General features: G+C 48.7%; 1 protein-coding gene across 1 annotated transcript in view; it reads left to right on the top strand.

Annotated features, from left to right (window-relative positions):
• LOC104130380 (tetraspanin-15) overlaps positions 1–13825 on the top strand; it is a 53477-nt gene that overhangs the window by 6033 nt on the left and 33619 nt on the right. The window contains exon 2 of the mRNA XM_009643416.1: positions 2765–2950. Within this exon, the coding sequence (XP_009641711.1) occupies positions 2765–2950 (186 nt within the window). The remainder of the gene's footprint in view (positions 1–2764; positions 2951–13825) is intronic.

Below are 13825 nucleotides of genomic sequence, written 5' to 3'. Positions count from 1 at the left end.
GGCCTTGTTGAACCTCATGAGGTTCACACAGGCCCACCTCTCCAGCCTGTCCAGGTCTCTCTGGATGACATCCCGTCCTTCTGGTGTGTCAACTGCACCACTCAGTTTGGTGTCATCTGCAAACTTGCTGAGGGTGCACTCGATCTCGCTGTCTAAGTCATTGATGAAAACATTAAACAGCACCGGTCCCAGTACGGACCCCTGAGGGACACCACTCATCACCAGTTTTTCTCCCCGGCTCTTTTCTATCCAAATCCCTTTGCCACCCATGTTGCAACAGCATCGCTCCCTGCTTGTCCTTCCAAAACTCATTATATTCCAGCAAGCTTTCCTCTGCAATCTGCCTTTGCTGGGAGATGTGCCAGTATATCCATTCCCTTCCTCGAGGTGCACGTTGCTTTGCAAGATGCTTTCTTCTGCTTTAAGCTGCTTTGAGGAGAAGCAGCTCTTCCTTTTTTTTTATTGGTGCTTTTTTTTTTTTTTTTGTAATTAGAGGATGCTTTTTAGCTGGCAGGGTGTGGAGATGGGCAGGGGTCCAGCCCGCAGCACTAACCCTTAGCAAAGCCAGTTGCAAGGGGCTGGGTCACCTTTGAAACTGGGCGCTAGGCAAGGAGAGCACCAAGAAATTCGGGTGGATCGGCTCAATATTTGTTCGTTAGTCCCAGGGACTGGTTTGAGTTTCTCAGGTGTAGAAAGCTGCAGCCTTTTCCTGAGCCATGAAGCCCCCCAAAAGCCATGTGGGGTGGCTGGGGTGGCCGGCAGTATCTTCCCAGGCCGTGCTGCGCCTTTTCCCCATCGCGCTTGCGTTTCCCTGTTGCATTTGCATGGCAAATAAAAGGCGCGTGGTCCCCTTCCAGAAAAGAGGGGTGTTATGCATGGCGTCGGTAGAGGGTTTCCCTGCCAAAGGGGTGGCTGTAGCAGTGTTGGGAGGAAGGACCAGCACCGCTCCGCAGCAGCCTCACGCAGGCCACGTGCTTTCAATTTTTCAAGGATGCTTTCAGCCCTAGGAAAGCTATTTTTAAGCAAGACACGTGTCCGTCCTGAACACCCTCCTTGGTTTCTCTCCCTTGCTAGCAGGTGAAGCCCGTCCCACGCGCACCTCTTCCTCAAGCCCCTGGAGCATCCAGCCCTCGAACCCCCTCCCGGGTTTGCTCCATGTGCTTTCCGTGATCTCTTCCCTCGCTCGCATCGCAGATGGATTAATTAAACCGGAGAAAGTGGTTCTGATTGGCACACGGGGAGGAATAGCGGGGATTAGCAGGGGACGCATGGTGTGCATTAATATCTACCCCCTGCCTTCAAATCCAAATGTATTTCCTGGGACACCATATAAGATAAACATTAAATCAAACCTAATCCCAGTGCGCCAACCTGATGCTTAAAATAGAGAATAAAGATGAAACTGTGATTAAAAGCCTGTTATCAGAAATAGGCCTGCCTGTTTAGTTTCAAATAACTGAAGTGTCTGTACAATATCACGAGTCTGAATTTCACTTTCTGAGAGATTTCAATCCCTTTCTAGATGAGATGGAGCCAGGCAGCGGACAGTGATTGATAGACATGAACTAGCTACAAAAACACACCAGAAATAGCGTCCAGGCAGAATAGAGAAGAAAAAAAAAAAATCACCTCCCCACAAAAGCAAAGACTGTGCATGAAAATTAAGGATTGAATTGTCGGCGTGAATTAGCAGGTAGAATTTGAGCAAACTCATTAGGAGCGATGAAGCCTTTTGGAAAGGCAAAAGTGATGGAAAAGGAGTGGAAAAAAAGAGTTTTTTTCTCCTCTTTGGAGATGTAGGTTTTTGAGCGGGGCTGTCTGCGGCTGGGGTTTTTCCCCCCAGGAGCCTCCTGCTGTGATTTGGGGTGGGGAGGGCTGCAAAAAGTGGCGTGAAAAGGGCTCCAGATGCTCCTTGGTTTCCTCGCTGACCTTTTCAGGTGTCAGCTCGGTGCCGGCTGAGAAGCCGCTCGCCTCTGGCTGTGCCACGGGGCCGACGGGTGCGATGCGAACGGCTCCTGACAGCACAAAACGCTTGGGATGGCGTTGCTGGCTTTGATGTTGAAGGAGCTGAAGGGAGGCAAACAGCCCTTTTCGGAGCCCTGCTTCATCTCGGCATCGTTAGGCTCTCTTCTTCAATTAGGGCCGTTTCATTGAAAGGGGAGAGAGGGGAGGAAGGTTGTCATAAACAATCCCTTGCTTTTCTTTTCGGCACTTTTCATCTAGGGATCAAAAGCGCTTTGGAGCGGCTCAACGAGCGTGGTTGTTAATTGTTGGTGCTGGCGTGCGGCTTGCCATGGGCTTGGGTGCAAGTCGGTGCTCAAGCCAGCTGTAAAAATGATGGGGTGAAACGAGTCAGTTTGGGGATCGTGCTGTCTAAGGGTGGAGTTTGGGAGGGTGGGCTGCTGGCGTTAATGGCTATTGGCCTCCGGGTCTGTCAAAGCCAACGCAAGGGCCAGGCTGAGCGTCCTGATAGACCGTAAAGATACAGGCAGGAAGGGAAGAGGAAAAACCTAGCAAAGCCTAGCTTAAAGCTGCCCACCTAGATGGATCACGCTGCAGCGATACGTCCCCTTCCCAGCCAGAGGTTGAGTAGCCCAGCCTCAAGCAACGGGGATGTGCTGAGTGCTGATGGCACCCTTGGGGATTGCATGTTAAATGTCCTGGTATTGGGTGGGTTTTCCTTGGCCATCTGGGACATCTTCCACTTCTCACCTCTGCTTTTTCCCCATTGGCATCTGAATCCTGTCCTGTGCTTCCCTTGCAGATCCTCGGCCTTCTGATCCTCTGTGTTGGGATTTATGCCGAAGTGGAGAGGCAAAAGCACAAAACCTTGGAAGGGATCTTCCTGGCTCCGGCCATCATCCTCCTCCTGCTGGGCTTCACCATGTTCGGCGTCTCCTTCGTCGGCATGGTGGGGAGCCTCAGGGACAACCGGACGCTGCTGAAGATGGTAAGGCCGTTACTGCGCTCTCCGTGCAGCCTTCGGGATGGTCTGGATGATCTCAAGAAGGAAAATTAATGTTTCCTAACGAGTCACCACCACGACTTAAAGCAACCATGTACCCCTCCCTGGATTTAAATGCTTGCATGATGGGACTGCTCGGTGTTTTCAGCTCTGCCGTCAAGGCAGCGGAGGGGTAACAGGAACAGGATATATTTAAATTGCAAAGCTGACACCCTAATTTCCCCATTAACCATGGCTGAATGCCTCCCAACATCTGCGGGAAGCGCTGCTGCCTTCCTCCTGAGGTAACGAGGGAGTTATTTTGGAGGCTGAAATCCCATCTGTGGTTGAGCAATGTCTCCACTGTTTAGCTTATTTTAGCTGTGATGGTGCCAATAGAAAATGGCTTCATTTCTCTTTGCAAGGGAGCTCTTAGCTGAGGGGGGAAAATAACCTTTGAAGTCCAAACTGGAAGGGATCCAGGACTCTAGGGCAAAGCTGAGCACTCCTAACCTGCTAACGGGGGTTTTGTTGGTGCGTTGACCACCTGACCTCCCTGCAGCTCATCGCCTGCCCCTGCTCTGAGGTAACACCTCTGTCTCCAGCGAGGAGCAGGAGGCTGCAGGGGTTTATAAATTGAATTGTAGAATCATAGAATTGCTTGGGTTGGAAAAGCCCTTTAAGCTCCCCCAGCCCAACCATTCCCCTAACGCTGCCATCCCACCACTAAACCCTGTCCCTAAGCACCTTGTCTGCCTAGCTTTTAAATACCCCCAGGGGTGGGGACTCGACCTCCTCTCAGGCAGTTGTAGGCAGCGATGAGGGCTCCCCTCAGCCTCCTCTGCTCCAGGCTGAACCCCCCCAGCTCCCCCAGCCGCTCCCCAGCAGCCTGGGGCTCCAGCCCCCTCCCCAGCTCCGCTGCCCTTCTCTGGACATGGAGGTGATCCATTGCCTCCATTCAGATGGAGGCAAAACTCTTCCATTACCCTTGGCCAGGGCCAACATCCATCGACAAGCCCCGTGACAGCTCTGTTGGCTCTTTGGCTGCATCCAATGCTCCCTCGGTGAAGAAGTTGCTTTCGGATGAATAATCCATGCTGGTCCACAGAGCCTTCCTGCCCACGTGTGTGCCTTACGTGCTAACGGTTTGCGTAACGCCTTCATCTCCCAGTGGTTTGTGTTGATTGGGTTATTAAAATCAAACACTCTGTGTAGCTCGCGCTCTCTTGTACGGGCTTACAATATCGTTTTTAAAAATTGTTCCGCATTCGCATCTCCAATTAATACAGATGGGAGCCCAAATTGGAAAACCAATATTGTCTCTGCTTCTGTAGGAGCAGATGAAATGATCACTGCTTTTTGATATGTCTGGTTCTCTGCCACCTGTGATCAGTGGTTGGTTGTGCTGCGCTTAAAAAGGTTCCAGGGATCCAAGGTGTGCAGGGAGCGAGCAGGAGAGGAGGTTTCCCAACGGATCGCCGTTGCGGTGAACTTCCCTCTGCTCTGTTCCAGAGCTGCCTCCCACCCCTGGGTGTTCGGAGGAGCCTCTAAGCAAGTGGCCTGACACGTTCCATCCAGGCAATGCTTGTGCTGTTTAAATAGCCCCGACAGCTTGCTTGCTTAAAAATTAATTTCTAATTAATTCTCCATCAACTGACTTTTTTCTTTCTGTTTGGATGCTAAGTTACAGCAGTGGGCATTTGCTGGGACTCCATTACACCTCTAACACAGAATCGTAGAATCATAGAATCACTTTGGTTGGAAAAGCCCTTTAAGATCATCAAGTCCAACTGTTAACCTAACCCTGCCATCCCACCACTAAACCCTGTCCCTAAGCACCTCATCTACCCTTCTTTTAAATCCCTCCAGGGACAGGGACTAGATCACCTCCCTGGGCAGCCCTCTTTCTCCCATTCATCAAAGCAACTGGGAAAGCTCACTATTTCTTCATGATCTAAGCCTAGAAAATCTTTTCCTGCCAAAGCTGAAGTTGTGTTGCTTGCGGAGAACATTTCATCTTCTTTTTCATTTGTCTGCGTTTTAAGCTCTACATTATTATATTCATTCTCTCTAGGCTTATTCCACAGAAGGATAAATACTTCAAATTTCTGATAATATTTTTTCTTTCTGTGCTAATACTTGTGAATCGCGGCTAATACTCTGTTTCCACAACCCAGACCGAATTTGGAAGTGGAAAATTGACACATCAGAGGGTAGAAAATCTCATCCTCGGAGCGACCCAGGGCGACAGAAACCCAAGCTCATTAACTCTATTTCACAGGTTGTCGGCCGAATCAATTCTGCAATGAGCACAGCTGCCAAAAAGAAATAATCCTGCCCGTTTGGGTTGCCGTTTTCTCCCTGTGGGTATGAGCAGCTTCACGCCTGCCATGTGGAATAAATAAAGCAATACCCGTGCAAGTCATCATGCGCAATAACACTTGCGTCCCTTTCGGCTAGGATAGGAGAAAGGGGATGTTTGTCTTGGGTGTCCAAGTACGCTGTATTTCTGAGTGATGGGGTTTTAAGGTTACTCAAGGCTTCTCAGCTGCCTTTGGTTGGCTACAGAGCAGCACCCTTGGCCCAATATTACATTAATTATCTATTTTCCGGGAGCAGATGAATGAAGCGCTATTTCATAGAATCATTTAGGTTGGAATGGACCTTTAAGTTCGTTAGGTCCAATTGTTAACCTAGCACTTGCCGTGTCCACCACTAAACCATGGGTCCGCTAAACCGCCATCCATTTCTGATCATGGATCCAGCCTAATTCCCAATCTTGGAGCTGAAACGCTGTTTCCCCATAGATATATTCAGCTTGACGGGCATCAGTGCGAGGAGGAGAGCACGCTGGCAGCGAAGCATTTTGGAAATGCTCTTGATGATGATGAGATAAGTAAGGGTGTTATTTGCACAGGTGTTGCACAGTAGCGTAAATATGGGAGGTATTTGTGGTCTGCGCGGAGATGAAAACTGTCCTGCTGCCTCTTCTTGTAGGAAATAGCATTGCAAGCTCATAGCGGACAAAAAGTGCACGTAAAGAGCGTGTCTAAGCCTGGGCCATGAGCATGAGTTTGCATGTCCACCTCTGGCTCGCTCTGCCACTTGGATGAGCCATGGAGGACTCACCCACTCAAAGGGATTGCAGGTCTGTAGGGGTGCAACCTTGGATTAGGGTTTCCCGGTGGAGACGCAGCTCATCCCAGCAAAACTGCTTTATCCCAGTAGCTTAAACCAGTTCCCCAGTGAGACTGGGCTGTGCTGGAAAGACCGTTGCTGGTGGCATGGTTTTCTGGCTCTGAATTTCTCGATGCTTTCTTGTGCTCTTACCTGCTCATGGTTATATTGGCAAAACCATGCGGCCAAGCCCGGACTTCTTAATTGTGTTTACGTTGGAATGGTCTGTGAAATGCATCGGCATTTCCATCTGTCACCCAAAAGTGGGTGCTCGTAGCAGGAATTCATAGGGGGTGTCACTGCGGGACGCCCTCTCTTGTGCAGCAGCCTTTTGAGGCGCGGGAGGCTGGGGGTTGCTTTCATTCGTGGTTGGTGTTTCATACCCATTTTGTGCTGAATTTTACCATGAAAGCTCTTGAAAATACGTTATTGGTTGGGGAGTTTTGTAATCTGTTCACCTGGAGGGGGAATGTGGTAGTGCAGGGACCATGGTGGAGGGAGCTCTGCCCTGTGAGTCCCAAAAATGGGCTCGGGACAGACCCTGGAGATGGTATCATGAGACAGCATAGAAATGCCTGTACTGGTGCTGATGGAAAATTGATGGATGAATCCCTTTGGGCTCTCGGGAATTGTGTGTGCCAGTGTACTACGGGTGCTTGAATGCCTGCATGTGTGTTTTCAGGGAACCCAAGCTGATGGCGAGCGCAAAACCACACCGAACTTCACGTCGCTGATAAAAATTGACTCGTCTCTCAAAAATAAGTCACATTAATCCAGAGAGCAGGCAATAAATTCCTCTCTACCTAGGAGAAAATATTTCAGTGCCCTACGGAAATTCGTCAGGTAGCACTTGACATCGATAACCGATTTATTTTTTTTACATGAAAGGTGGTGGGTGTAGGGGTGGGTGTGGACATGCTTGTTAAATCCTCATTCATCTCAGTCGCTTACTGCCGACAGATGGATTTTTATTTTCCTTGGCTCCCTGGATGCAAATCGACCAACATTTCTCTTAGGCAAAACAGTTACAAAAGCCACCCAGCTCCTAAATCCGCTGCTTGCTGTATTATTATTCCAATATCCCCCTTGCAAGGTACCACAAATTACATTTTAGTTTTAATCTTCTCCTTATCAATCTTATCCTCTCCAGTCATTACCTGTAATTGCCATGCACAACCACACAACTCTCACCCCTGCGTAAGCCAGATTATCAAGACTTTAATGACTTCTCTAATAACCCAAGCAAAGTCTATTCAATAAAGCCGCCGCCTGCTTGCAGTTCTCGAGTTTATTAGAAAAATTACAGGCAAGACCTGGGGATTTTAGCTGCTGGCATATGCAATCAGTGTTATGGAGACTCGTATTTAATAGGTGGGTTAAGAGCTTCTGTTTGGAAATCAAGTTTCTTCTGTCGCCATTAACATTTGCAAGGCTTGAAGAATGGGAAATTGCCTAATGAAGATGGCTTGCCTTTGCTTTTCGGGAGGTCAGGGTGATTTAATGAATAGACTCTAAAAATCAATATTTTTCTTGCTCAATGAGACGGCGGCGGGGGGGAGCTGGGATGGTTTGGTTTAGGAGCTGGGGTTGCAATGGGAGAGGCTGCTCCAGCAGTCGGGTTTTGCTCTTGAATATGCCCAAACTGGCTCCTCTTCATGGTTTTTTTTAGAGCTTTTTTGCTGGAAATGCATCATATCTTACTCAGCATCTTCTACCCTGGGGGGCTGGGACCCGTGTGTTCGTCCCATGGATATTTCACCTTCCAAAAAGTCAGGAAAGCCCCGTATTTTCAGAGGCGGTTTCGATAGAGTTGCGTTTATTTTCTGTGGAATGGGAAGCCAAGAAATCCAACTTTGCCATTTTTCTCACCTGTTTGGTAAGCTTTTTGGGTTCCTCCTTTTTTCTGCCTTGGCTTTGCCCAAATTGGTCACCCAAGGCAGGATTTGACCTTGGCTTTGTGGTGGCGAGAGATTTGCTGCTTTTGGCCTTTTGCGGGTGTGATATATAAATATATAACCAACATAATTATATATATAAAAATACTTATATATAAATAAATGTCTATTTATTTTTATACTGCTATTTCCAAATGTCAGCCACTGCAAGTTGTGAAAAGCAAACTCTGGCACCCACCACCAGCTTTGCCCCTTATTTTATTTGCAGTTTTATATATTTTTACTCTCAAGTCGACCCACCATGCAACTTCTTGAGCCAGGCTTGAAATGTGCCTTCCCTTCCCTCTCCAGCCCCTGATTGCACGCGTAAATAGAGAGATTAAATGCTGGGGAAATGGCAGATCTGTCAGGTTTGAAGAGGGGAGCAAATGCGGCGGCGGGGAAATGGTTGGCAATCACAGAGCTATTGTGTGGATGGAGAATTGCCCTTCTCCTGGGAAGATAAATTCCCCCTTGAAGAGAGTCAGTGACTACAGTGATTTGAAGCTTTGGGGGCCTTGAATAAAAGCAATCAGAAGAACGCACGTGTGAAGGAGCGCTTTGAGGTCTGAGCTGGTCCAAGCAGCTGGGTTGTTCTCTGATCGTGCGGAGAAAGGGGCAAAAATTACGCGGAAAACCTCTATTACAGCGATGCCATATAAAGCATCCCTCTGCCCCATCGCCAGCCGTAATTCATTACCCTATAGCAGCCACTTAAAACCGGTTTGAAGTCAGAGGAGGTGAAAATACCAGTAAGTAGCACCTTCCCCTTGTTTTTCTTCTCTTTTCGGAAGATTTGGGTGAAATAGTTTAAAAGAGTTAATGTTTTGTGGGTGTATTGCTTGCCCTTAAACCACTTGGCTCTTTGACTTGGGCAAATTCCGTGGTGCTGGAAAACCTCTTGGTTGAGAGCAGAGGATTTACATGGGGCATCCAGCTCATCCATTTACCCCAGGGTGCTCTTGCCTCCAGGCCGGCAAAAAGAAATAGTCCCTTGAATATTTGCGGTAGAGGCAAATTTCCAAGAACAGAGGGGCTCAGGAAAGGCGTTGGGATGAACCAGACAACTCGACATGATCTCCATGAGTGTGACAGGGCTTGGAGGAATTTGGGGGGAATTTGGGCTGGTCTGGGTTTGCGAAGTTTGCAGCTGATGGCTGGGGTGGGGTTTTCTATCCCTGCAAAACAAATGAGGAAGAATCGGGCAGTGTAGCATGCAGCGAAAAAAAATGGGGTATTTATGGGCAATGTGGAGCTTCCCTTCCAGAAAAATAATTAAAACCGTTTCCAGCTGAAATGGGGTTTGACCAGCAGCTCCTTTAGGCTGTTTTTCAGCCATTTCTGCCTTCTTAGAGAATGAAGAAAGGGCAAGAGTTGAAGGGGCAAGAAGAGTTGAAGAGTAGAAGAAGAGGCAAGTTAGGGTTAGGCAAGAGTTGCCCCTTCTGCTCCAGCCACAGCAAGAGACCCCACTGCCTGGTTTTTCCCATCGCCGAGATGCAGCTTTCGGAGAAGCGGTTGCAGGTTTTGGTTGCAAAAGATGCAGGTTTTGGAGGTCAAGGTGCATCCGACCTCCACCAAAACCGCGGCGTATCCTAAACCGGGGCAGCATCGATCGCTGGGCGGGCAGTGCTCGGTGGCTCTGGCCACGCAGCATGTGATGGATATCACACATGGAGGGCGGCGGAAAACTCGATCGATTAAAAAAACTCCTCCTGGTTGCAGGTTTGCATGAGAAATGAAGCTGTGATTCTGTGTTTGAACTCATCGGGGGTTATAACCACTGCTGCCAGGGAGGTCACCAGGGGGTTTTTCCACTTGTTTTTGTCCCTTTGTGGGGAAATTTTAGGTTAATTAGAGGATGCTTGGTGCCAAGCATCACTGCAAAAGCCCATTTCTCTTTATGCGTCCTGAGGACGAGGCTGGGATCTGGGATCTGCTGCTCCGGGGGAGCTCAGCTCCCTGCAGCCGCAATGAAGTTTTCTCCAGATATTCCAATCTCCGCAGGTTGCGCTGGTGCTGCTTTAGCTCTCCAAAACCCAAATTCCTGATAATTAGCACACTAACAGAGCCCGCTGGAAAAAAAGAAGTGATTGAAGAAGCTCCTTCCTGCAGAGGTTTGCTTGGGGACCTGCACCTATTTTGGCTGCGTCGTGCGCTCTGATTGCGGGCTCTCTAAACAGAAATGCCGCTTTCTTGATTATTTTTTTTCTCCTTAGAGGGTGGATAAATGAGGAGGGTCTGACCTCCGCACAGCAGCGGGCGTTTGGGTTTGCCGGGGGAACTGAAAACATCCTGGACCTGGGAGCAAAGGCTTTGGGTGAACGGAGGAGAATCCCAGCTCGGTGCTAGGGATCAGATCCGACACAGAAGGGCTTTGGAGCAGGCAGATGCCGATGCTTCCCTCCTTTCATGCTCCCTATTTGTGTAACGAGGATCTGCAGCCTTCCCCTGGGTGGGACGGACCTGCAAACCCTCCAACACCCAAATCCCCCCAAAATACAGGGAGAAAAAGCCTTGCAGGGACCCTCCAGCGCTTTTTACCCAGCTCACTCTGTTGAATTTGTTCTCTTTTAAATCTGTGGGTTTCAACCCTTTTTAATTATTATTATTTCATTTGCTTGAAACAAAGTAGGAAACCCCAGGGTGGCAGAAGGTGCTTTGTGCGAGAAATTGTGGCCGATCTCCTCCGTTCAGGGTTGCTCACCTCTTGGCTGGGGCTTTTTAATCACCACAACAGTGCTTTAAAGAGGGGTTTGCTTGGTCCAGGTTTGGCTCTGAGGGAGAAGAGGGGGCTGGAGCCCTGGGGGGAGTTCATGATTCTTTTGCCATGCTAATTATTGGCACTTTCACGCCAAATTTCATGCAGCGTCCCCATTCACCACCTCTCTATGAGCCATTTGGGAAGGTTTTGTGAGCAGCAAAACCCATACTTTATTCTTCCCAAGCCTCGTGCGTTGAGCATCGCTGATGAATTCCCAGCGTGTTGCATTTCTTTCCTTGGTGCTCACCCCTTTCTTTTTTAATCTGATCGTTAAATGAACCATTGCAATAATAACAGCCATCCTTGCAGTGAGTTAGTGGGGCTTCCCAGCTTCTGGAAAGCCCAGGACAAGGCTGAGGTGCCAAAATCCTTCCAGGAATCCTCCAAGAGTGGATTATTTATGGATATCTCTGGTGTTACCGTCTCCATATGAATTTTTCATAAATAAAAGATATCTCACGCTGTGTTTTTACTCCCCAAAGAGAAGTGCCGATGGTCCCCCAGCCTCCCTTGAAGGCGATGCACGGTGAAGGGTCGGCACCTGAATAAGGCTGAGGAGAGGTTTTGTGCAAAATTAACAGCATCCACGTGGTTTCATCTGCATTAGGAGTTTCCAGTGAATTGCCTGCTGCTCATTAAGGGTTTGAGCCGATTGCGCCATTGAAATATTTTTCCTGATTGAGGGTGGAAAGCAACGGGTACAGAGATCTTTGGGAAGAGGGGAAATTTGATTGCTTAGCCCTCAAACTCTGAATTAAATTAGATTTGAAAGGCGCCATCGCTCCTGGAGCTGGATGGAGGAGGGGGTCTAAGAGGCGACACCCATCCATGTTCATAAAATCCTCCTTTGGGTTTTTGGGAATGTGAGCACGTTCTAGCGGCAGCATCCGTCCTGCTCCTGAGCTGGGAGCGGAGGGTAACGGGGCTATAGCCAAGGAAGGGTTAACCGCAGCCGAAAATGGACCCAGCTGCAGGTTATAAAAGCCCAAAATGGGGGGAAAAAAATTGGGGGTTCTGTCAGGTCTGGGGAGCAGATTTGGTTTTCAAAGGGGCAGAGCCTTGTCTGTGGGACATGGTAGCTGGGGCGGAGGGGACGGACCACACTGTGTGCCCGGGGCTCTCGGGGAGCCCCAGCTGATTATTTGCAAGGCTGCTTGGCTCTTTTGGGATTAAAACCAGGCTTCTCAGCTCTGTTGCTTCTGAAGCATAAAGGAAATGTGTATTTTGGTGCCAGGCTTGGCAAATGCATGCATGAAAGCCAGAGAGGGGTAATGAGCCCCAGCTTGGGTGGACGGGCAGGAGGGGCATGTTGCATCCCCCCTAAATAAAATAACATGGTTTGCATGAGTAAAATAGTGTCCAGGGCAGAGAGGGTTATTGCTGTGTTGCTAAACCAGAAGATGCTCTGCAAAGTCTCTTCATCTGGGCTTTGTTGTCCTCGTTTTATCTGTGTAGGAGACATTCCTGACAGATTTTGGGTTGGTTTTTTTTTTATTTTTGCCTTCAAAGCAACTATGAAAGCTGCTTCTATGCAGGAATAAACAATTATTTGGGTTTTCAGAGGAAGGGCTGCGTGCAACTGTCTTTTGGAAGAAAGCAAACCCTTCGAAAGGGCCACACTGCGTGGGAGAAAGCTCTAGCATGTCATTAAGAAGAAACGGTTCTTTAAAAGCCTGACTTAAAGTTTCAATTTGGGGACACAAGCGACCAGATTCACGTTCCCGGGCTCACGGGAAACCATCGTGGACTCCGCCATGGCTGATCTCGGGGAAGGCAGGGGAGGTGGCAGGCGCTTGCGAAGGGGGTGATTTAGTGGCCTCCCAGGTAGAGCGAAAGATTTATTTATCGCACACCTCCGCGTCAGGTGCGTTTCAGGCAGCTGCACCTTCGATCTCGTCCTGCACATCAAGAGGGAACGACCTCTCCGGATGGCCCGAAATGCAGCGAAACCTGGGCACCGCCATCCTGTAAACTCCTGTGCGTGCAAAACCGGGGGGGATTCATGCTTTAGAGGAAGAGAATTTCAATTGCATGAGTTTCTTTTTCATCTTGGGGATGGAAAATTCAGATTTTTGATGACCTGTCGCTGCTTTTATGTTCATAGGTCCAAACCCTTTTCTTGCATTGGCCGCAGCGGGGCTGACTTAGCGTCTTCGCTGGAGAAGCTGCTATAGAAATGGATTAAAAATAAAATATTGAGGGGTTATTTGCCTGAAGGCAGAATGTAGCTGTTCCCACAGGGGTTTAAGGGTGACTTTAGCACCTGGAACAAGGATAAAATTATCTCCACCCTTTGCAGAGAGGGTTCAAACCCCCCTGTTCCTCCTCCAGTTGCTTCTGTAGGATCTCATTGTATGGGGCTTGTAGAGTCTTTTCTTTTAAATATGACCAGTAACTTCTTTCTCAGCAGAAAACCCACTCGGTTTCCCAAATTAGGCAGCTGTTTATGATCTGCCTGTACTATTTTAAGGTTAAGTTCATCAAGAGGGCAGAAGGATTCAAGAGCAGCATCTTCAGCCTCAGCTTTCCCAGTGTCCTGCTGCAAAGTACCCGGGAATCTATTTATAGGTTTGGTTCTCTTCTTTTTGGCTTGTGTAGTGGGCTCACTAGAAATTATCATCCTCGTTATCGCTCCTCTTATCTCCTCCTTTCCTGTGACTCAGCTGAAGTAGGAAATGGATCATCAAGAAGCAAATATTTTCCCTTATCAGCCCAGCCCCCCCGCTGGGTGCCTCATGGGAAACTCCTGGCACCAGCTGGAAAGGAAGGATTTTGGGAGATTTTCTCTTTTTTTTTTTTTAAAACTTTTTTTCCCCTGTAGCTGTGGCAGCCGATCGCTCTCCCTGGTCACGCTGGGAGATTGCAGCAGCGTTTTGGAGACGGAGGTTGCTCATATTAAATAAACATCAGAGATTTCTCCGGTGCTTTTGCGTTGCTCCAAAGCTCTTCCATCCTACCGGCTGCGTCTCCTCCTTTCCCTGCCATGTTCCTGGCAAACAGAGCATCCCT

This window comes from Egretta garzetta, unplaced genomic scaffold (genome assembly GCF_000687185.1).
Source record: "Egretta garzetta isolate BGI_Z169 unplaced genomic scaffold, ASM68718v1 scaffold238, whole genome shotgun sequence".
NCBI classification, from domain to species: Eukaryota; Metazoa; Chordata; class Aves; order Pelecaniformes; family Ardeidae; genus Egretta; species Egretta garzetta.
The sequence above is the reverse complement of the archived record's forward strand: the minus strand, read 5'-3'. Positions and strand labels throughout refer to the sequence as shown.